Source organism: Nematolebias whitei, chromosome 6, assembly GCF_014905685.2.
Source record: "Nematolebias whitei isolate Nwh7 chromosome 6, NemWhi1, whole genome shotgun sequence".
Taxonomy (NCBI): Eukaryota; Metazoa; Chordata; class Actinopteri; order Cyprinodontiformes; family Rivulidae; genus Nematolebias; species Nematolebias whitei.
The window spans coordinates 29,488,437-29,510,457 of NC_056503.1; the positions used below are offsets into that span (position 1 = coordinate 29,488,437).

The 22,021-nt window shown below is 39.4% G+C and overlaps 1 protein-coding gene across 1 annotated transcript in view; it reads left to right on the forward strand.

Moving 5' to 3' along the window:
- sik2b (salt-inducible kinase 2b) overlaps positions 1 to 22,021 on the forward strand; it is a 58,025-nt gene that overhangs the window by 25,986 nt on the left and 10,018 nt on the right. The window contains exons 4-9 of the mRNA XM_037677498.1: positions 1,273 to 1,434; positions 10,483 to 10,607; positions 10,767 to 10,890; positions 15,160 to 15,386; positions 19,743 to 19,895; positions 20,296 to 20,454. Coding sequence (XP_037533426.1) covers positions 1,273 to 1,434; positions 10,483 to 10,607; positions 10,767 to 10,890; positions 15,160 to 15,386; positions 19,743 to 19,895; positions 20,296 to 20,454 — 950 coding nt within the window. The remainder of the gene's footprint in view (positions 1 to 1,272; positions 1,435 to 10,482; positions 10,608 to 10,766; positions 10,891 to 15,159; positions 15,387 to 19,742; positions 19,896 to 20,295; positions 20,455 to 22,021) is intronic.

Sequence of the window (22,021 nt, forward strand, 5' to 3'; positions counted from 1 at the left end):
GACTTTGAGGGAAGGGTCACTGATCTGCGCACAACAACTTCCCACTGGAAGACAGCCGCCCGCATCATGAAGGACCCCACTCACCCAGCGCGCACACACTTTTTGCCCCGCTCCCCTCAGGCAGAAGGTTGAGGAGCATTAAGTGCAGAACCACTAAACTGAAGAACAGCTTCTACCCTGAGGCTGTTAGACTCGTGAATCCCTACCCAGGATTATCACTGAAAACAATCACTGTAATGCCACTTGATTGTTGATATGTGCTGCTGACTATCCATGCTGCTGATCTCATGCTGCTGATTTATTTCATATTGATGTTCATTCATACTCATCTGCTCACACAGACTCATGTTTGTGTTACTGTTGTTCGGCATATTGTTTTTGTACTATTAGTTCTTAGCGTATTCTTTATTTCTTAGTTCGTAACTTAGACCTTATTATTGTTTTTTATTTATTTTATAATTCATACTTTTGTTGGATGTAACTGGGACCCTGTGTACACAATTTCATTCCACCACATGTACCACATACTGTATGATGTGAATGACAATAAAGAAACCTCGACCTTGCCAGTAGAATTTGTGGCCCTGTCGGGGCAGAACTCATTTTAGTTTTATGTTTTTCTAAGCAATTGGAAACTTTTTTTTTTCTGCTCTGTTCCAAATTGATTTGCAGATAAATCAAATGATTTTATTACTCGTGGGACCAGAACACAGGCTTGTCGTTAGAACATTATCTTGATCTGTCCAAACTGTCTGTTTTGTTTCCCTGTGTGCTATTAAACTTGGCATTATTGTTCGCTCGGTCAAGTCAGAAGCTTCTCAAAATTTTACTCATATGGACAACATGTGCTTCAGCAAGAAGACCAGTTTACAGGAGTCTCCTCTCCTCCTACTACCACTCTGCTTTCTTCACCATTAGTCTCTGCCAACTTATCAACACAGGGTTAGCACAAGAGTTTCTAAAGATAAATTACATCTTGTAGTGAATCTGTTTACAAAGCATGCTGAAATGAAGAGCAGCTGTAAACTGCTGGTGGCACCAAGCCTGCGCTTCAGCCAAAGTAAATTATCCTTTCAACAACAGTAATACTCAGAGGAATAAAAAAAATAAAATCAGTTTAAATGGGCTATCTCCAGCTGCACAGTGATGCTTTACACTGTGTCTTAAAGGTCTGATGAGGTTTAATGTTATGTAATCTGCTTCAAATATCATCTGCACGGGCTTCTAACATGACACGTCACCTCTTTCCAATAACTGTCTCTCTGGCTGCAGACTATCTGGCAAAGCACGGCCGTCTCAGTGAGCTGGAAGCCAGGAGGAAGTTCTGGCAGATCCTGTCTGCAGTGGAGTACTGTCACAACCGAAACATCGTCCACAGAGACCTAAAGGCAGAAAATTTGCTGCTAGACGGCCACATGAACATCAAGATTGCAGGTACTGTAAATACAGTTGAGTGTGTGTGTGTGTGTGTGGGGTGGGTGGGGGTGGGGGTGGGGGGTTAGTCCAGGTTTGTTGTTTCTAAAAAGACTCTCCTAAACAGTATTGTTTCAAGAACCTAAAACACTATGTGGCGCTGTAATGCTGCCCCAAAAACAGGAAACGGGGCATGGAGCATGTGCATACAGCTTGCACTCTGGGTGCAAAGTATAAGCACAATAAGAAAAGGACACCCTTGTGTCATGGGTTAGATTAGAGGTGGGTCTATGACATCATTATCTTGAATAATCTAATAATAATTATCTTGAATTAGTATCTTGTTGAAATCAGGTCTCTTTTGTAAATTAGTCCTCGAGGCTCAATGGGATTAACCTGTCTAAATAAAGGTTGAATGAATGAAAGAATGAAATCTTCAAAAGGTTGGGTTTTGGCAGTCAGTGCAAAATAACAAATATACTTTTTCAAGATATGTTGTCACCCGTCGCAGATTGAAAAGGCGGAAGTGGAAATTCTGTCCATCCGTGCATGTTGTAAGCGAGATCACTTGAAAAATAAGTAAGGTACCGAATTCCATTTTGGTGTGTGGCTGCATAGGCATAAGAAAGGTTTCTTTTGAAAATTGGATTGCCTTGAGTGTGCGTGCATACGCTTGTATGCGTGTCTGTATGTGTGTTTGTGTGTGTGTAAACTGACCACCCCTATCAATTGAGGAAACTGTGCTTCTTGTTTTTATATTGCTGACAAATCTAATTTTCTCAAATGATTGTGGTAGCTGGTGCAGTGGCTGAAGATTAATATATTGTGTCAAGGCCACCATTGGCCACCCCCTGGCTCTGCCAGTGCACCTGGTGGAAGATAAAATTGCTCCCTTCACTCTCCAGGATCCATCACTCTGCCACCTTGGACAAAAATTAATTAATTAATTAAATCTGAATATCTTACACCAAAAACATTAAGGTTTACTTGCATTCTCTGTTCAATTCCAGTCCAGGAGTTTTCGGAGCTATCTTGTGAGAGTTCCCACTAGTAGAGGAGAGTAAGCTTCTTAAAATGAGAGAGATGAGTTTGGTCCCAAAGGAGGTGGAAAGAAGGTGTTAAAATAAATTTTCCACTCTAGGAACAGAGATTTGAATGAAACGGTGAAGGAGTGTTCATACCAGGTGTAGAAGGGCTCCACCTCCTTTGAGAAAGAACAAAGTTCTCTCTGCTGATACTGAAATTCATTAGAGGTGAGTTGGTTTTATAAAAGCAGCTAAAAGAGCAGCTGTCAAAGAACAGCTTACACTTTCAATGAAAATGTTAATCTAAAAGAAAATAGTCTGTTTTCAAAAGATTTGACATGTTATAGTCTAATTGTTCGAGTTTTGTCATTGTTTTAAAATGACAATGCTTGAAAAATTAATGTTTAAGCACCCAATCAATATTTATACAATTGTTCAGTGGGTTTATTTCTTCCAAAACGTTAAAGCAGGTAAAGAAGAAATAAACACAACTTTAAAATTACAGATAAATTAGAAATGTGCATTTTAGCCTTGCCATTTCTGCAATCATCCTTTTAGCGTTTCTTAGAAGGCTCCAAAATGATGACCCGGAGATGTTGTTACCCCAGCAGTAATTTTCACAAACATGTCTGACTCTCAGCTGATTTTCAGCACGACAGATTCGATTTGAAGCAGGAAAACAATGAACAGAACATTACCTGACTTGTGATTAAAGAAAATGTCTCTCAGCGACAGTAAGGTACATTCTGTGCTGCTCTGAACCCAAAACATGCAATTACACGTTTGGTAAGTAGTACGTAAAGTTTAGATGAGTTTAAATGCAAAATTACTCTTATAGTCTTTTTCATTTCTGCATTAAATTAATATCATTGATCTATAATTTACTGTCTCCATGTGACAGACGGGGTCAGATTTATTCTCCTACTTCCTTTTTATTCTCTTGACAAATCTGCATCTATAGCAGAAAATAGTGATTTAAAAAAAAATATATATGGTTAGATAAATAAATAAGCAACCAAATTAATGATAAACAATGAAATAATTGTGGAAGCATTTAACAAAATAAGAACTTTGAAAAAAAAAAGCAAGAAAGATGGAGGCATAGGAATAAAATAAGCATTGGTTTTTGGTTAGGTGTGTTTTAGTTTGCAGACAGCTGGAAAGAAAAATTAGCTTTTTCAATTTGAAAAAAAAGTGTAAGAGCAGATGGATGAGGATAGGAAGGCTCAGAACTCCCACTTAGTATACATTAACTTTACTGGACAGCAAAGTAATAAAATCTTCATTTTCTTAATACTGCCAGCTGTTCTGCTGCTGCAAGCGCTCCAGGCTGCACATGAAGTGCTACAGCTAGCTGCTGCTATATGTCCTTGCAAATACCATAAGCATAAAATTCAACCTAAAGGATCGTATGATTTAAAACAGACTGTAACATGAAAGCTTATGAACCATGCTTTGAGATTTGTGAAATTGGAGTTGTTTTAAGACAGCATCTCTCTGGTCTTTGTCCCATTGTGACTAGCCATTAGCTCATCAGTCTGGTCAGAGATGGATTTTATTTATCCTAAGTCAAGTTGTTCAAAGATCTTTTTACAGCAGATATTAATTGTTTATAATCTTTTCTCAGAACCCCACTTCAGAGGATCTTAACATCCCTTTGGCCATTCATCTTTATTGTTTCCAAAGTGCTGCCCATTTTTTTTGAGTATTTTGTTGTTGGCTATTTTTTAAACTAAGAAAACTTCTCTTTAGCTGTATACTAAAAATAATTGATTGCATTTTTTTAGGTTTTTGGCAAGTTTTTAATTGTTTTATGATTTTATGAGCCTTTAATTTTCAAGCACTTTGAATGTTATGCAGCTTTGTGTATAGAAATTGTCCAATATGAACAAAATACTATTTTGCACAGGCCTGTGTGTAAAATGAGATAATATGATTAATACAAGTTTAACTAGTTCATACAAGAGAACGTTTTCCAGTAAGCACACACTAACTGACTCATTTGTGACAGATAAACATAAGTTTCTCATATGTAAAACTCAAGAGCTGTGTGCCAAATCTCGTCCCCCTAGATAAGTTAAATGTAAAATATTGAATCTCTTTTAATTTTTTCTTTAAAACAACAACTGATAAATTTATAATTTAGTATAGACTTCTCTTGACAGCTGGCAAAGAAGGCTGGATCATTCTGTCATTATTGATTCTGATGTGGAAAGAGTAACAGAACATCAAGTGAGACAGGTCAAAGTCTTGTTCATGAACCTGCAACCAAGAAAAGATATCAGGTGTCTGACTTGAGTTAATGTATCAGCTGAAAGTGGCCCGTGGCTTGGACAAAGTTTTTAAATTTTGGCTCCTTTTGGTAACCGAGTTGGACATGCCTATGAATCTAAACTGTTGTGTTCTTAATAGGCCTGTCACGATAACAAATTTTGTTGCGCGATTAATTGTCTCGGAAATTATTGCGATAAACGATAATATTTTTTGAAATTTGACTATAATTAGTAATTGTCAGGGGCAGCACGGTGGCGCAACTGGTAGAGCTGCTGCCTCTCAGCGAGCAGGTCCCCGGTTCAAATCCCGGTCCAGAGGCCTTTCTGGGTGGAGTTTCATGTTCTCTCTGTGCATGCGTGGGTTTTCTCCGGGTACTCTGGTTTCCTCCCACAGACCAAAAACATGCATGTTAGGCTGATTGGTGACTCTAAATTGTCCCTAGGTGTGAGTGAGAGAGAGAATGGTTGTTTGTCTTGTTTGTCTCTATGTGTCCCTATGATGGACTTGCGACCCATCCAGGGTGTATCCCGCCCCTCGCACAGTGATTGCTGGACATGGGCACCGGTGACCCCCATGACCCAAAATGGAAGAAGTGGGTAAAAGATAATTGATGGATAGGTAGTAATTATCAAAATTAAGAAGAAATGTTTAATTTGTTTTGTGTGTAGTACTTTTTTCGATGACCAGATGGCAGTATAAAACTGTTTGAGCCAAAGGCTGGATAGTGAGGGAGCGAGCAGCGTGTCTTTTTAAGAAAAATGGGAGGGAGGCCCCTTGACGTGACATGGGCTGTCTCTCTTTGGTTTTCAAAATGGCGGACACTCGGTGTGGTTTGAGCTCTTTAGCATAGCATATTTCACACAAAGCTTTTAATAATAAAAAAATCAGTAAATAAGATCTCTGCTTCTTTTTTGCAGAGAAAAACTTTACACCAAGGCACGGGTTTCAACCGTGAATTTGAGCTTTGACAAAAGGGAGGTTTTTTTCCTGAGGTCGGCCTGTTAGCTTAGCTCGTAGCTTAGCTTCTCAGCTTAGCTGCTTTTAGCACTCCAAAAATGTGATTTTCTATGGTTAAAACAGATTTTAAAAAGAAAAGGGAAAGGGAGGGGTCAGTCAAGAGCACCGAAGTTGAGCCTTTTGTCATCCAGTGTCTTCAGTAGAAAGAGAGAGACACAAAGAAATGAAAAAGCCAATAAATTAAAATGAGGTTGATAATTTTAATTTATCATGGGAATAATTGATTTATTGTTTATTACGACAGACCTAGTTCTTAGTCAAGTTTACTGTGTTTTGATGCAGAACAACATCCATGCTTTTGTGAAAATGACTCTTGAGATGTTTGGTCATTGGCAATTTGTTAGTTCAACTTATAATTTTTTTTTTAATCTTGTTTCAACCTTTGCCTCAATTCTGTTTTTAAAACTAGACGAACTGTCGATGCTTCTGTTGTTCCCAGCGGTCCAGTCAGGTCCTGCAGCTCTCTAAAGGCCACCTCTGGTCAGCCTGTATGAAGCTTAACTGGCGGTCAGTCAAGGAAAGGTCACACTCATGGCGGCTGCAGAGGAGAGTGCAACAGTAGCAGCAGGGAGTGCCCTTAATGTTTTCCCTTCAAACAACCCCTTTTGGGTCAAGTTGACAGATTGAAGGGGATGGAAAGAGCAGAGGAGAAATAACAAAAACAAGAGGGAGTGGCTGGATCGGAAAAAGAAAAGAGGCCTTGTTTATTTTTTAGGAGAGGGGGGTAACAGATTATGTTCATTTACACTACAAGAACTTGTTTTATCTTTGGGATTGGTAAAGACGTATTTTAGGTATGTTGAAGGGTGTTTTTCTTTTGGAAAAAGTTAAAGTTATCCGTATAAAGATGTAGTTTAAAGTGACCCAAGTCTTAAAAGTGTTTCATGCCCTATAGGTGATGTAGACACAACAAACATTCTCCTGCTTGGGTTGACAAAACAGCTTTTTCGAGTTAAACACCTTAAAACACCTTTTGAATAATTCCTAATTTAGATAAAATAGGTAAATATGTTAGATAAGATAAATTTTGCAGTATTTATCTTTTCATTTTACTTAGGAACATGTAGAATTACAGAGCCATTTGAATGTTGGATGCACCAGAAACATCCTCTCTGCTGGTTCTTTAACATAACTTTCTCTATTTTTACAAACGTCACCCTTATTTAGGTCATATATTGCTTTTTCTTTACTTACAATTGAGATTAAAATTTGTATTATTTGAACTGTGATGAGAAAGATTGAGAGAAAACGTTTTTTACTCGATTCAGTTGTTTAAAAGAAGAGGTGTGCTGCTCATATAGTTAAATTTAGCACATAATTAAATCTTTCACTGCAGAAATCTGTCCCCTTCCAGTTGCAGGATTTCACTCACTCGCACTGATAAGACCCAGCCTGGCAGGTGAATTGTATTTTCAGTGTAACACATCTGATATTATGTTAATGCTGTTGTATGTGACACTCCTGTCCCTCCTCCTCCACCATCACCCCACCCTTTCCTGTAGAGCTGACTGCTGTTAGTAGCCTGCAGCGTGCCGGAGTGTTTGACGTCAACCAGTCTGCTCAGTATTCAGCTCCATGAAATGGGTCACAGCTTCTGATGCTAAAACAGCTCCACTGCTTTCACTTGCCTGCATCTCGAATTTTACCTTTGCGAAAACATCAGATGGTGAACAGAACTGTAATAAACTCAATATGACACCCATCTTCACCTTCTACTTCACTTGAGCCTCACCTGCTGCTTTCTGCATTGCAGCAGTTAAATGCTTTGACTGATTGGGCTCACATCTGCTGTCTGCTTTTAAATTTGCTCTTTCTTAATCTTTCAAATCCGATTCCTAAGCGTATTTGGGCTAGAACCTCCTGCATCTTTTCCAAGAAAGCAACCGATTACAATCCAGATTATTTGTCATCTACTTTCATTTCATTTAGTTATTTTTCTTTGCTTTTCATCTGAATGCTGACAGTAGTCAAGAAATTTGTACATAAAAGTGAGTCCAAAGATTATAGTGACAAACACTGAATTTTAGACTAAACACAGAAAGGAGAAAATAAATCAATCTTTTAAGAGATTTCATGATCTTTTTTTGTCTGAAGTATGTGCTCCACTTCTTTCTCTTCAATTTTCCTGCTTTTGATGCAGAAATTACTCTGTGAATTTATCTAAGTAAATGTAAACTTAAGTAAACTTCTTCTTTATTTAACTGTCAATAATGATGTACCACAAGGCTCAGTCTTAGGACCCACTCTCTTTACAATCTACATAAGTAATGTAGGTCAGATCATTCCAGACACATCCTTGCATTTCTATGCCGATAATACAGTTGTTTATTGTCGAGCTAAATCAGTTGCCAAGATGTTCCATCTTTTACAGTCTGCATTCAACATCATTCAGTCAGATTTGTTCCATCTCAAAAATACTGATAAAACCAAAGGGTTGTTGTTTTCAAACAGAAAGTTGGTACCAGCAGTCTTTCCTCCTATCTTATCTACGAATGGTGTTTCTATCAAATGACTGGATTCTTACAAATACTTGCAAATTCTGGTTGATGCACATCTCTCTTTTAAGCCACATGTCAAAAAACTGAAAAAGAAACTGAAATTGAAACTGGGTTTCTATTTCAGAAATAGATCTTAAATGCTAAGAAACGCCTTGTGGCTGAAACTTTCTTTCTGGCCATTGACTCACATTATTTACATGAATGCTCCTGCAACCACCTTGCATATGTTGGATGCTGTCTATCGCAGCGTGCTAAGATTCATAACTGGCTGTATACCATACCCATCATTGCACTCTATTCACTGGTCAATTGGTCTTCATTAACTTCACACAGACTCTCACAATGGTACATTTTCATCTTTAAATCACTCATTGGCCTGTTGCCTTCATACATCTCCTCCTACATGTCACGTCGTCAGTGCAGCAACAGCATGTGCTCTCAAGCCACCATTACCTGAAGCAGCGTCCCCTTAGTTTGGACTGAACTTGGAATAAAGGCCTTTTCTTACTCCGCTCCTGTTTCCTGGAATATCTTGCAAAAAGATCTGAAGCCGTCGACTTTGATCCATCTAAGGAATTTTAAACAATTGTTAAGTTCTTTGCAAAAATCAATGCAGACATGTTCCTGTTTCTAGTATTTTACCTCATTTCATGATGTAGTTTGATAAGGTTGAATGAATGAATGAAACGTCAACTTAAGTAAATGAATGCAATCCCACAAACAGGTACAAGTACAAAAATCTCAGATAACTTTGAGTAGCCACTAAAATCATAAAAAATCATGTCTACAGAGGTGACTGAATCTCACTAAAAAGAGAGAAGGTTTTGGTACAGCCAAGCCTTTGCTGCTTTTGGTACTAGGTACATCATAAACGGCTAAAAGGGTTTTTTTTGTTTGTTTGTGTTTTTTTTTAGCATTGATAGTAGAGAAGCAAATAATAAACGTATATTTAAACTTTGACTAAAACGTGTTAAGTAAGTTCATAATTTAGTCTCATAGGCATTCCTGTGCTTACAAGTTATGCATGAAGTGGTCACTGGTTGTGTTATTTTTTTATTTGTTTATTTTTTTATTTCTTGTTCATCTGTGGAGAAGAAATAAATAACCTACATATCTGAATATTGCATTTTTACCATATTTGGCAGATGATAAAAAAAGACGTAATTTACATGGTTATTGATAATTAAAAGTTATAATTTCATATTGTGTGTGGTCATGTGGTCAGTGTGAAGTTGATGTAGTGTGGGTTGATTATTGGGGGTTTACTGTAAGGGTTCATAATGACATAAGACGCACAAAAAATAATTTGTTAAACAATCTGTCAGTCTTCTACAGTTTATTGTTTGTTTGAACCCACATCACCTCCAGTCCCATTATATAAGCTGTTTTTTTTGTTTTTTTTTTTACTGTAATTTGTTTTGCCATGCTTTTTTATGTTTATGTAACAGTTGTAAATTATTTAAAAAAAGGGTGGGTTTGGAAACTAAAGTACAGCTGTCTGGTCCAATGACACCATCCACTTGATAATAGAATATCTAGGCATAGAGTCATTTGTTGTCAATTGTTGAAACAACCACAAATCTATAAAAATAACTAGCAGCGCACATTAAAAGATGAAAGGATTACATTTACAATGACACAAAACGGGAACGACAGATGCTGTCCTCATAAGAAAAAAGGAAATTTCATTCCTGAACTCAAGACAAAGGAGCAACATTCGCATAAAGAGATCTGAACTAATATGAAAAATGGGTTGCTTGAGTGATTTCAGGCACTCGAGTTGGCTGAGCATAATTTTGGATTGTTTAACTGCACTGTTTGCTTGGATTTTAATAAAAGGCTGACGTTTTGTGTGTATTTGTGCTAGTGCAGCGTCTTTCTTCTCGAGATGAAAATCAAAGTTTTAGTCAATCTACAGACAGCCTATCAGAGCCCAGCACTAATGACCTCATGTTAGTCTCCAGGGGAGGTTGCCTCATACAAAGATCCATTTCCTCAATGTGCAAAAATGTGGATTGCATGCTGCAATACACAAAATCTCCATGTAAACACTCGTGATTATAATAACTACATGTCCTTTGTCTTCAAAATACAATATTTGAGTATTTCAGTTTATAGTAGATGGCTCATTCTTCTTCATTCTTTGCCAAAATGACTAGAGAGCTACAATTCTTAAGGGTTTTTATATTATCAACTATCTTGAGTGTTTAAATTTGTCTTTGACTTGTCCCCCTCTGCTCTTTTACCCTTTGTAGATTTTGGATTTGGGAACTTCTTCCAGCCTGGGGAGCCTCTAGCCACATGGTGTGGCAGCCCGCCTTACGCTGCTCCAGAAGTCTTTGAAGGACAGCAGTATGAAGGCCCGCAGCTGGACATCTGGGTAAGATGACCGATTGCATAAAAAGAAGATGTTCCCTTTCATAATTTATCAAAACTACTTTGCCTTAGTGAAAACTTCCCTTCACTTCATGTGTTTTTAAAACCGTATGTCTGATTGATTTCTGACTTTTTTTCCCCTGTGTGCGCATCTTGTTTCTAGAGTATGGGGGTGGTGCTTTATGTGCTGGTGTGTGGTGCGTTGCCCTTTGATGGGCCCACTCTGCCTGTGCTCCGACAGAGAGTCCTAGAAGGAAGGTTTCGCATCCCTTACTTCATGACTGAAGGTGAGAAGAGGCAGCCTTCTTAATCTGGCTGGGATTTGAAATACAAATTAAGATAAGGAAATTATTCCACCACACCTTAGTACCAAATATTCCTGTGAATGCACACTCCTGAACTGTACTTTGCCTTTTTTAGTATTTTGAGTGTGAAATAGAGTTAGCACAAACAATTGCATCATCTTTTTTTATTATTTAAGTTTGTATATAACTGAATGTTTGCAGCAGCCACTTTCTGAAGGTCATTTCATTCCTGCAAAAAATGTGCTCCTTTAAAGGGGATACGGTATGGAGTGCTTCTTCAGCATCGGCTGTAATTTGTGTTTAAGGTTTGTGTTTGCATGCAGGCTGCAGAGTGAGTCAGACTGGCTGAAGGTCTCGAAGCAGATCTGCTGTTAGCTGCTGTGCTCTCTCGTTAGCTGGAGATTAAGTCCAGGGCTGGAGCTGTTTATGTAACCTGGGGACGAGCCAGTGAAGCCCTCCAGCAGTTTGTCTGTCCCTCTCTGAAGACTCTGTCTTGTTTGAGTCACGGGCTCGACCTGCAAAAACGCTCCCCGTCTGCTTGTTTCTCTGTATCTGATCTGAAAGTCTGACATCTCCTTTCAGGGTGTGGTGAGAGTCAACCAGATTTGTTTATATTTTTCTGTTCAGGATCTCAAGATCATTAAGACATAAGGGGAATGTAGGAGTGTAATATCAGCTCTTGGGCCAGACTGACACTCAAACCCGCCTTCCCACCCCCAGTCCAACCCCTGTTCCTTGAACAAGGAGAACAGAGTGTGCTGATTTCTTCATCCAGAAGCAGTCCATCCTATTTCTTCTCTCCAGCTAACACTGTGGTCTACAGCACAACCTTGTACCATACTGTAAACCCTCACTGAAACATCTGATCACTGTGATTACTGCGCTTTACTCCAAGCATATTAACCACGGTTTCTCAGGTGATTTCACATTGTACAGGTGGTTTGAGCTTTGTGTTGCTGTTTTCAGTTTTAAAGATGGCAATTTACGTTGCATTTTATGAGATAAGCAAGTCCACAGTGATCATTGGATGCTTAATTTGTATGGTTTTAGGTCTCCGTTGAAATGTAACACATTTTTTAATCTTTTTTTTTTTTTATCTGCTTTCTTCAACTTCTTGCAACACACTGCTGTTTATTGTAGGAAACACTGCAACTCTACACCACTGGAGCAATACAAGTGTTGAGTGGAATGGTTTTCTGGTTAAGTCATGGTGGTGTAACATTCTCACTAAGTACAGTGTGCCAATCAATCAGCCTGTCCGTTACATTGTTAACCAGCGTCGACTTCTTTACATAGAAGAACCTTTTTATTCTAGTTGAGAAGTTTCCCTTCAGGCCATAAACATGAGAAGCAGTGCAGTAAATATTCTCTGGGTCCGATAAGTGTATTAGTTTTAAACTGTTTGAAGCAGGACTTAGCAGCAGTACAAGGTAAGAGGTCACAGTATGAGGTAAAAGAGCAGTGAAAGGCACACTGTTTATGCACGATAATGGGAGGAAAAAACTCAGAACTACCAAGCACAAGGTAGAAAAAAGTGTTCCAAGCACTTGTTAGTGGATCAGCAGGGCGCATTGAACAATGTGCAGCAGTCTGTTGACAGAGCTCTCTGTTAAGAGCAGCTCAGGTCTCGCCTTTTTCTGTGATAGACGAGAGATCGACTAATGCACGATTTAATAACAGTTTATTCTTATTGCAATGTAAATGTGTGCCTTAACAGTTTTACAAAAGATTGCAATAAATTGTAAATACATCCATACTGCCCAATTATTTTTGGCAATCATATGAACCTCCACTTCTCTAAATACCTGCAATCGCTTTAGATTATAGTGGCTGAGATGCTAACTACGTGGAGAGGGTTGTGGAAGTTATGATGGCAAAAGAAAAAGAGGGGAGTGAAGAAAATGTGGGTTTATTGCAACTTATACACTGCCTGGCCAAAAAAAAAGTCACCACCTGGATTGAACTAAGCAAATAGGTACGAGCCTCCTACTGGATAATTACTGCATGGGTGATTATCTTTCAGCGGACAACAAGTTATTTAACCCCAACTGGTGCAATGAGTTGCTTCTCATTTCTTAAACAACCATGTGGAAAGACACATCGCGTGGTTGTGGAAAAGATGTCAGTCTGTTTGAGAAGGGTCAAATCATTGGCATCAAGCAGAGAAAACATCTAAGGAGATTGCTCAAACTACTAAAATTGAGTTAAAAACTGTCCAACGCATTATTAAAAACTGGAAGGATAGTGGGGACCCATCGTCTTCGAGGAAGAAATGTGGCCGGAAAAAAATCCTGAATGATAGTGATCGGTGATCACTTAAACATTTGGTGAAATCAAATGGAAGAAAAACAACAGTAGCACTCAGGGCTATGTTTAATAGTGAAATAAGAGGATTTCCACACGCACAATGTGAAGGAAACTCAAGGAATTTGGGACTGAACAGCTGTGTAGCCTTAAGAAAACCACTAATCAGTGAGGCTAACTGGAAAAAAGGCTTCAATTTGCTAGGGAGCATAAAGATTGGACTCTGGAGCAATGGAAGAAGGTCATGTGGTCTGATGAGTCCAAATTTACCCTGTTCCAGAGTGATGGGCGCTTCATGGTAAGAAGAGAAGAAGGTGAAGTGATGCACCCATCATGCCTAGTGTCTAGTCATCAATGCAAGATCTTGGTGAAAAATTAATGCAACACTGGATGGAAATAGATCTTGTGACATTGCAGAAGCTTATTGAAACAATGCCACAGAGAATGCATGATGTAATGAAAGCTAAAGGCAGTCCAACTTAATGTTAGTATGACCCTTTTTTTAGTGGTGACTTTTTTTTGGCCAGGCAGTGTATTTAAAGATTTTATAAACCCTTCCCACATTTTTGCGATGTTCTAAACTCTTAAACTTCTGTAATTTTAACAACATATTTATATGTACTGTACAGTACTGCAAATTTTACTCACCAGCTTTGCAGAAGACAGCGGCTTGGTTCTGGTCTGGCTTGGTAGACCTACCCTGCTGGACCTACCCTGCTGGTTCTGGTCGGCTCTCTGCAGCCCTTGAGCACCAAAACGCTTTTGGTGGGAGCCGGGCATTTCGGATGGCCAGCACAGGGCCAGACAGTGGTCCGACTGAGTCCAAATCTGGATGAAAAAAATCCCAGTGGGCTCTGGAGATAACGCCAGACCTCCAGGCGGCGCCTCCCCACTCGGAAGGTCTCGTGGGCTGGCAGTCGGCACTCTGATTCACTGATGAGTCTAGAGATCCGGTTCTGGTCTAGTTCCCAGTCAGTTCCATGCAGCTCTCTGCAGCCGCTGGGCGCCGAAGTCACTATAAGGACCGAACTTTTTCAGATCTTATCAAAACTTTTCCTCCATTTCAGCAGAAGGCAACTTTGGTTTCTTGGCAATGTATTACTAATGAGTAGTGATACAGTGTAGGCTTATTGAGAGAAAACTACAAAATGGTGGCACCTGTCCGAAGTATTTATTTATTTTTTGTTAACTTTTTACTGTGTCCCGTAATGTCCCAATCATGTGAGTAATATTAAAATGGACAATCGCGTGTCGTATACAATCTTACTTTGAAAACCCGCAAAAGAACGAGTCTGCAAAAGTGGAACGACGAAGTAGCGAGGGACTGTTCAGCTTTAATGTCTACTGTTAGTGGAGACAAAGGAAACTTAACTGTTTCACCCGTTTTACACCAAATCTGATTGCGTTTGGCAATTTACATCGTGAAATATTTCAAAACAGTTGATTACGAGCTCATTTCTTCAAGCCCTTCTTTTTTACTTTAAGAGGTGGGTAGGGATGCTGTGTGGCAGGCAGGAATGCAGTCCAGGCAGCAGGGGTTCAGCCAGGTCTAGAGCCACAGCCAGGGGAACTGTAATCCTGTTAAGAACCCAGCTGTGTCTGACGTCAAACTCATCAAGCTACTGACTGAAGGTGAGGAGCTCTCATTAGGGAGAGGGGAAAGCAGAAAAGAGATTTTAGTGCTGGTCAAATGTGACGGCAGGAACGGCTAAGAAAGGAATTCAGCAGCTCCTAAAGTCTTACTTCTGCCCCACTTCATCTGTGCTAGTTTGATAAGAGCACAATGTTTTGTGGTTTAACTTTTTTGATTATAACTTGAACTTGGGTGTTTTTCCACACAAAAGGCCCGTTTCTTAAAAAAAAAAAAAAAGCAATTATCTTAAATTTAAAAAGGCTACAAAAACCTTGTCATACTCTGCATGATTTGTTTTATTCCTCCCCTTCTAGACTGTGAGCACCTGATCCGCAGGATGTTGGTACTGGACCCGTCCAAACGCTTGTCTTTGACCCAGATTAAGGAGCACAAGTGGATGATTCTAGATGTTCCTGTGCAGAGGCCTGTTCTGTACCAGAAGTCGCTGTCGGCTGAGGGTGAAGCAGGTGTGGGGGAATACAGCGAACAGGTCCTTCGCCTCATGCACAGCCTCGGCATTGATCAGCACAAGACTATAGAGGTAAGGACTGACTTGGAAATCGGAGGCTAGTTTAATTGTCTACACAAAGAATAAAAAAGATTTTATAAAAAGGGCCAAACAAAGTTCAGTCAGAACATCTGGACAGTTTCTCTTTTTTGTTGAGCTGTTTTGTTTTTCATCCAAATGACCTCATCGGTCAGAGGAGCCACAATAAACTCAGTCCCACAAGCAGCACACCCACATAGTGAACCAACCAGTTTGCTGGTGATAAGAAGGTTTCTGGGGCCCGCCCTCTGCCCCGTCAACTCCTCTGAGGCAGCCATAGCCAAAGTGGTTCAAAACATCAAAGTTCATGCTCCGGGTACAAAGTTCAGTCAGTTCTTCTGAACGGTTTCTTTTTTTGTTGAGACGTTTTGTCCACCCTCTTTGTGTCCACTATGGGAGTGTGCTGCTTGTGGGACTAAATAAGTTTGTTGTGGCTTCTCGGACTGATGAAGAACAAAATGTCTCAATAAAACAAACAAAAAAAAAACATCCAGATGACCTGACTGAACTTTGTTGGGATTTTTTTTACCTGGATTATTGAGCATGAACTTTGATTTTTAAAAAAGGGTTTGAAAATGTAAATTAAATAAAACTTATATATTAAATTAAATTAAGTCTTAAATTTGTTGATTGCAATAAAGAAAAATGTTTTATGTGTTTCCGAGGCGTTTACTTTTACTTGTAAATTCTTTTTTTCAAACTTTACAAATAAAATATGCAATATTAACAATTGTACCCAATGTTTTGTTGAGAATTGTTTCAGTCATAAAGTATTTATTGCTAATGTTAGTGTCGATCTTCAGCAAAGCAATAATAAAAACAAGTGAGCTCATTTTAGGAAAGAAAAGGAAACTGTGCGGCCACATCCATAAAGTATTTTGGCTTAGTTATTGTGATTTTGCCTTTGTGCACCAATCACAATGTGATTAAGCTGCAGGTTTCCAACTGTTTTGGCAAAAATAGTGTAGTAATCATTTAGCTGCTGGGGCCTTTTTTAAACGTTTTGTTTTCACCATCCCAAATGTAGTTTGAGACAAAATGTGCTTTGTTGACTTTAAAGTGCTAAACAAGTATTCCCAACTGTTTGTTGTATTTTAATATATATTACAGAAAATGTCTAAACCAGTTTTAAAAACATGATTTGGTTAAAAAAATAAAATAATGATGGCTGTCATGAACAGCTGAACTATTTGACAATATTTTTTATTAAGAAAAGTACTTTTAATCTAGTAAAGAATTTGCCCTAGGAGGTAGTTGATTTGCTTGTCAACGTTTGTAATCAAGATTAAAGAGGCCAGACTCGCTTCTAAAAGGCCTGACTAATTACAAAGAGCAGAAGTATTTTGATACAGGAAACAAAAAAAAAACTGTCTGATCTTTTAAAGCCTCACAATTCAGTGGAAGTAGTGTGATCTGCAGATACTTATGATCCAAGCTCAATGACGGGGTGACAAAGGCATTGAAGTGACCCAGTTTTTTGGAATGGCCAAACTTTTTACCTTTAGAGCTGCTCAGACTCTCTATCATTTTAAAACACTTTCTGCTCACTAGCAATTAGTCCCAATGAAACAAGATGTCTTTTAATGTGCGCGCAAAGTTATTTTATTGTACTGTAGTTCTATCTGGTAATGTTTTATTTGTTACTGTATTTACAATACTTTTTATATTTTTACTAATCCTGTGCAGCTTTGGTTAACTGCTAAAATGTCCTACAAAATAAACTTGACCTGAAATTCAATTCACTTCAATTCAATTTGTTTATTTATCACCAAATCACAACGGATGTCATCTCAGGGCACTGAACAGAAACATTTATATACAGACCCTTTCCAAAAAATTAGAATATCATGGAAAAGTTGTTTAACTTCCATAATTTCATTCAAAAAGTTAATATTTAATAGATGATAGATTCAGGGCCCACAATTTAAACAATTTCAAGTATTTATTTGTATATTTTTACATAATTTGGGCTTCCAGCTCATGAAGCCCACAAACACAATTTAAAAAAAATAGAATACTGTGGATAAATCAGCCCACATTTTGCAGGGCATGAATGTTTTAAACTGACTGACGCACACTAATCATCTACTAAACTCAAAGCTCCTGCACAGGTTTCCCCAGGTGTCATTAAATTGCTTCAGTTTGGTTCAATTGTCTCAGTTCAGTTCAATATGGGGAAGACTGCAGACATAACAACTGCCCAGAAGACCATCAATGGTACCCTCCATAGGATGGGTAAGCCACAAAAGTTCATAGCTAAGGAGGCTGGCTGTTCACAGAGTGCTGTGTCCAAGCATATCAATGGAAAGTCTAGTGGAAGGACAAAATGTGGCAGGAGAAGATGCACCAGCAGAAGAGATGACTGTGGGCTTCAGTGGATTATCAAACAGAAGATTCCAGAATCTGGCAGAGATCCAGAAAGAGTGGAATGAGGCGGGAGTCACAACTTCAAAAACCACCACATTCAGATGCATCCAGGAGATGGACTACAACTGTCAGGTTCCTCAGTCCTCTTTTCCAATGAAAGTAAAGTGTGCCTTTCATACGGAAATCAAGGTCCAAGGGTTTGGAGGAAGAAGGGTGAGGAATAGAACCCATACTGCTTGAGGTCCAGTGTGAAATGTCCACAGTCAGTCATGATTTGGGGTGCATTGTCCGTTGCAGGTGTTGGTAAGCTCTGCTTTCTTAAATCCAAGGTCACCACAACAGTCTACCAGAATGTTTTAGAGGACTTCATGATTCCTTCTGCTGAGGATCTGTATGGAGATGCAGATTTCATCTTCCAGCAGGACCTGGCCCCTGCCCATGCTGCCAGAAGCACCAAAACCTGGTTTGATGCCCATGCCACAGTGCTTGACTGGCCAGCCAACTCGCCGGACCTAAACCCCATTGAGAGTCTATGGGCAATTCTCAAGAGGAAAATGAGGGTCACCAGACCCAACAACAAAGAAGAGCTGACAGCAAGCATCAAGGAAATCTGGGCTTCCATAACTCCCAGGCAATGCTACAGGCTGATTGTCTCGATGCCACATCGAATCAAGGCAGTGATTAAGGCAAAGGGATTCCCAACCAAGTATTGAAGATTGACATATCGTTTTGAAAGTACCATATTTTGATTGATTTGTTGTGATCCTAATTTCTTTCTTTTTTTTCTGCAAAAACTGAGAAGTAGTGTGGGCTGATTTCTTCACAGTATTCTAATTTTTTTAAATCCTGTTTTCGTGGGTTTCATGAGCTGGAAGCCCAAATTATGTAAAAATAAACAAATACTTGAATTTGTTTAAATTGTGGGTCCTGACTCTATCATCTATTAAAGATTAACTTTTTGAATGGAATTATGGAAGTTAAACAACTTTTCCATGATAATCTAATTTTTTGGAAAGGGTCTGTATATAAAGTCAGTTAATTACATTATTTATCTGAGGAGCAGACTGCTTTGAATTTAACTTCATATTCGTAGACTCTCATTTTGAGCAAGCATGAAGGCGTCAGTGGGAAGGAAAAGCTCTCATGAGGAAGAAACCTTTAGCAGAACCAGGCTCAGGACAAGCGGCCTTCTGCTTTGACCAGCTGGGTTTGAGAGGAACAGGAAGGAGGAACAGATACACAATGGCATGTCGAGAATCACATGTTAAGATAGAAATAATATCAAATGAAAACTATTCAATTTTAACAAATGAGGTCAATTTTTCCTCCAGTAATCTAAGTCTATGGCAACATAACAAGCCAACCCTAACTAAAGGATTTATCAACAAGGAAAGTCTTAAGTCCAGTCTTAAAACTGGACAATGTGTCAGCCTCAAGGACAGAAACTGGAAGTTGGTTCCACAAGAGAGGAGCCTGCTAACTAAAAGATTTTCCTCCCATTCTGCTTTTGGAAACTCTAGGAATCGCAAGTAATCCTGCAGTCTGAGAGCGAAGTGTTCTGTCAAGAAAATATGGAACAATAAGATCTCAAATATAAGATGGAGCTAGGTTGTTGAGGGCTTTGTAGGTTAGAAGTAAGATTTTGAATTCTATTCTGAAATGAGGCAGTGATTATTACAGAGAAGAGAGTATAGCCAGCCAAACACCACATACCCACTAGATGCAGTAAAAGCTTGGTAATGCTTCTTAAAGTGAAATTGCATTGTTCATGGGTTCCTACGTGTTGGGTAGTCAAACTGCTTGCTTGAACCGATGGCGACACTGACCATATTTGTCTTTGAAACAGTTTCACAACAACTAGATTACAATTATCAATTCACAATGACCTCACTGCATCTTAAGAGCCGTTCCAGTAAAGTTATCAGATGAAAGAGGGTACACTTAAGGTACAAACTCCTTCACTTCTCCACTGTTCTCTTCCAGTCGCTCCAGAACAAAAGCTACAACCACTTTGCTGCTATATATTATCTGCTGGTGGAGCGGCTCAAGGCGCATCGCTGCAGCTTCCCTGTCGAACAGCGGCTCGACGCCCGCCAGCGACGGCCCAGCACCATCGCTGAACAGACGGTCATCAAGGTAACCGTGCCGCGTCCAGGGCAACAAGGAGACCTGCTGAATAATGTGTGCTGATTGCTGCCCGTGCACTCTGATCAAAGCCCCGCTGTTCACACCTGCACCCTGAAACAAACAAATGGACAGAAAAGGCCCAATTATTTATTTATCTGTATCTTCTGTGCTTTCTATCGCAGCCTGCCTTCATCCTAATGTGTTTCTCTCAGTTACATTATTTATTTTCTTTTTTCTTCACCTGCTTCCGCTTCTCACCCCCACAGTGCAATTTGTTTTTCGTTTCCCTCACCAGTTTAAGTTTTCTTTTTTGCCTTAGGATTATGACATTTACAGTATGTTTTATTCATACAATTGCACTGTCATGCACGTTGTTAACTCTGGCTGTCTGTTTCCTTCCACATCACAGTCAACCAGCGGTTCAGCCCAGGTGGGTTTGCTTCCGCAGGGTGTTCGTATGCTGCGCTCCCCTGCTGTTCCCCAGTCCTCCTCCGACACTTGCACTTTCCCACAGTCTGCATCTCTGCTGGAGCAGATTTTTATGGTGGAGGACATCAACACGCCCAAAGTAGGTCCAACACACACAAACAGAGCTTTGAAGACAAGAATATCGAGGGAGGGAGGGGGGCTGTCTCATTGTGATTTTCTTCTGTCCTGAACAATAGCACTGACATCTTGCCCCGAAGTAGTTTAGCCTTTATAAATTCATATAACTTTTATATTACACACAAAAAACTGAGAACATGTAATGCATGTAACTGACCTCTGTAAATTGTGGTAAAACTGTTAAAGTTCATCTTTTGGGAGCTTAACACTGGATGAAAGATCATTTTTAATTCTCATTTGATTTGTTTTGTCAAGAATTTTAAAAGGAGCCGATTGTAGTTAGTCCCAAGATGTATTTATTCTTGTTTTTCAGAAGACAAAACCATAAAACAAAATACAATTTGACTTATTGTTCTCCACTGGTAAACGTTGAGCTGTACAGGCCAACAAGAAACATCTGAGATCTTGTAAAGCATGTGTGTCAAACTCAAGACCCGGGGGCCAAATGTGGCCCTCATTGACATCTTATCTGGCCCCCAAGATGATATGTTAAACATAAAATACTTTTTTTCTCTTGAGTTTTTTTCAGTAATCTTTGATTATGATGTCACAAGCACAACAGAGAACCTCAAATGAGACCAATCAAACTCTTGTTGAAGAACCTGCAACCAAGAAAATATGTTGTTTATCTAACTTGAGTTAATGTAGATTCTGAAACTGGCCCTTAGTTTGAAAAATATTTTAATGTTGGCCTCCTTTTGTAAGTGAGTTTGACACCCCTGTTTAAAAGGATGAAGAAGAATTTGTATTTGTAAAGGAAAACCGTGATCTTTTGGCATGAAGTACAATTTCCAAGCTGAATTTCTGCACAAACAGATTGAACAGGGTCTTATATTGTGGTTGTGCTCATTAAAGTACTAGTGGGGATTTTATTACATCACTGACATGGACAGTATTTATTTTCTTCTCATTTCAACTATTTCAATAGCATGTTTAAATATGATTTTAGATGTCTTCAAGAATTTAACCTTGAGACCAAATTTTAGCTGAGATATTTGCGGATATTTTTAGATGGACATAGTTTCAGCTCAGAAATAACCAGTGAGCTTGTTTTGTGACTTGCTTTGATGAACCTGTGAATCAGAAATGCATGTGTGCATCTTTGTGTGTGTGTGTGTGTGTGTGTGTGTGTGTGTGTGTGCATGCGCACCAGACTCCTTTGAGATTTGGAGCGTCAACCTGCCATAGAGCAGCTGACTTGTCCTCTTATGTAAGCAGTCAGCCAGCACTCGCATCAGACAGGACAGCTGCCTGTCCTGCAAACACACACGCCTGCTCTCCCTTTCCTCCTTGCCAACTAGCAACCTTTCCCTCCAGGCCTGTTGTCTGGTTGACCATTTATTACAGAGTTGTCTGATTTGACAGCTCCACGCACATTCCATCATACACACACAGTTTGGTTTTCTCTTCCATCCCTCCCTCCCTTCAATAAAGAATTACTTGTACATCCCTGTGTGTGTGTGTGTGTGTGTGTGTGTGTGTGTGCGTGCGTGCGTGCGTGCGTGCGTGCGTGCGTGCGTGCGTGCGTG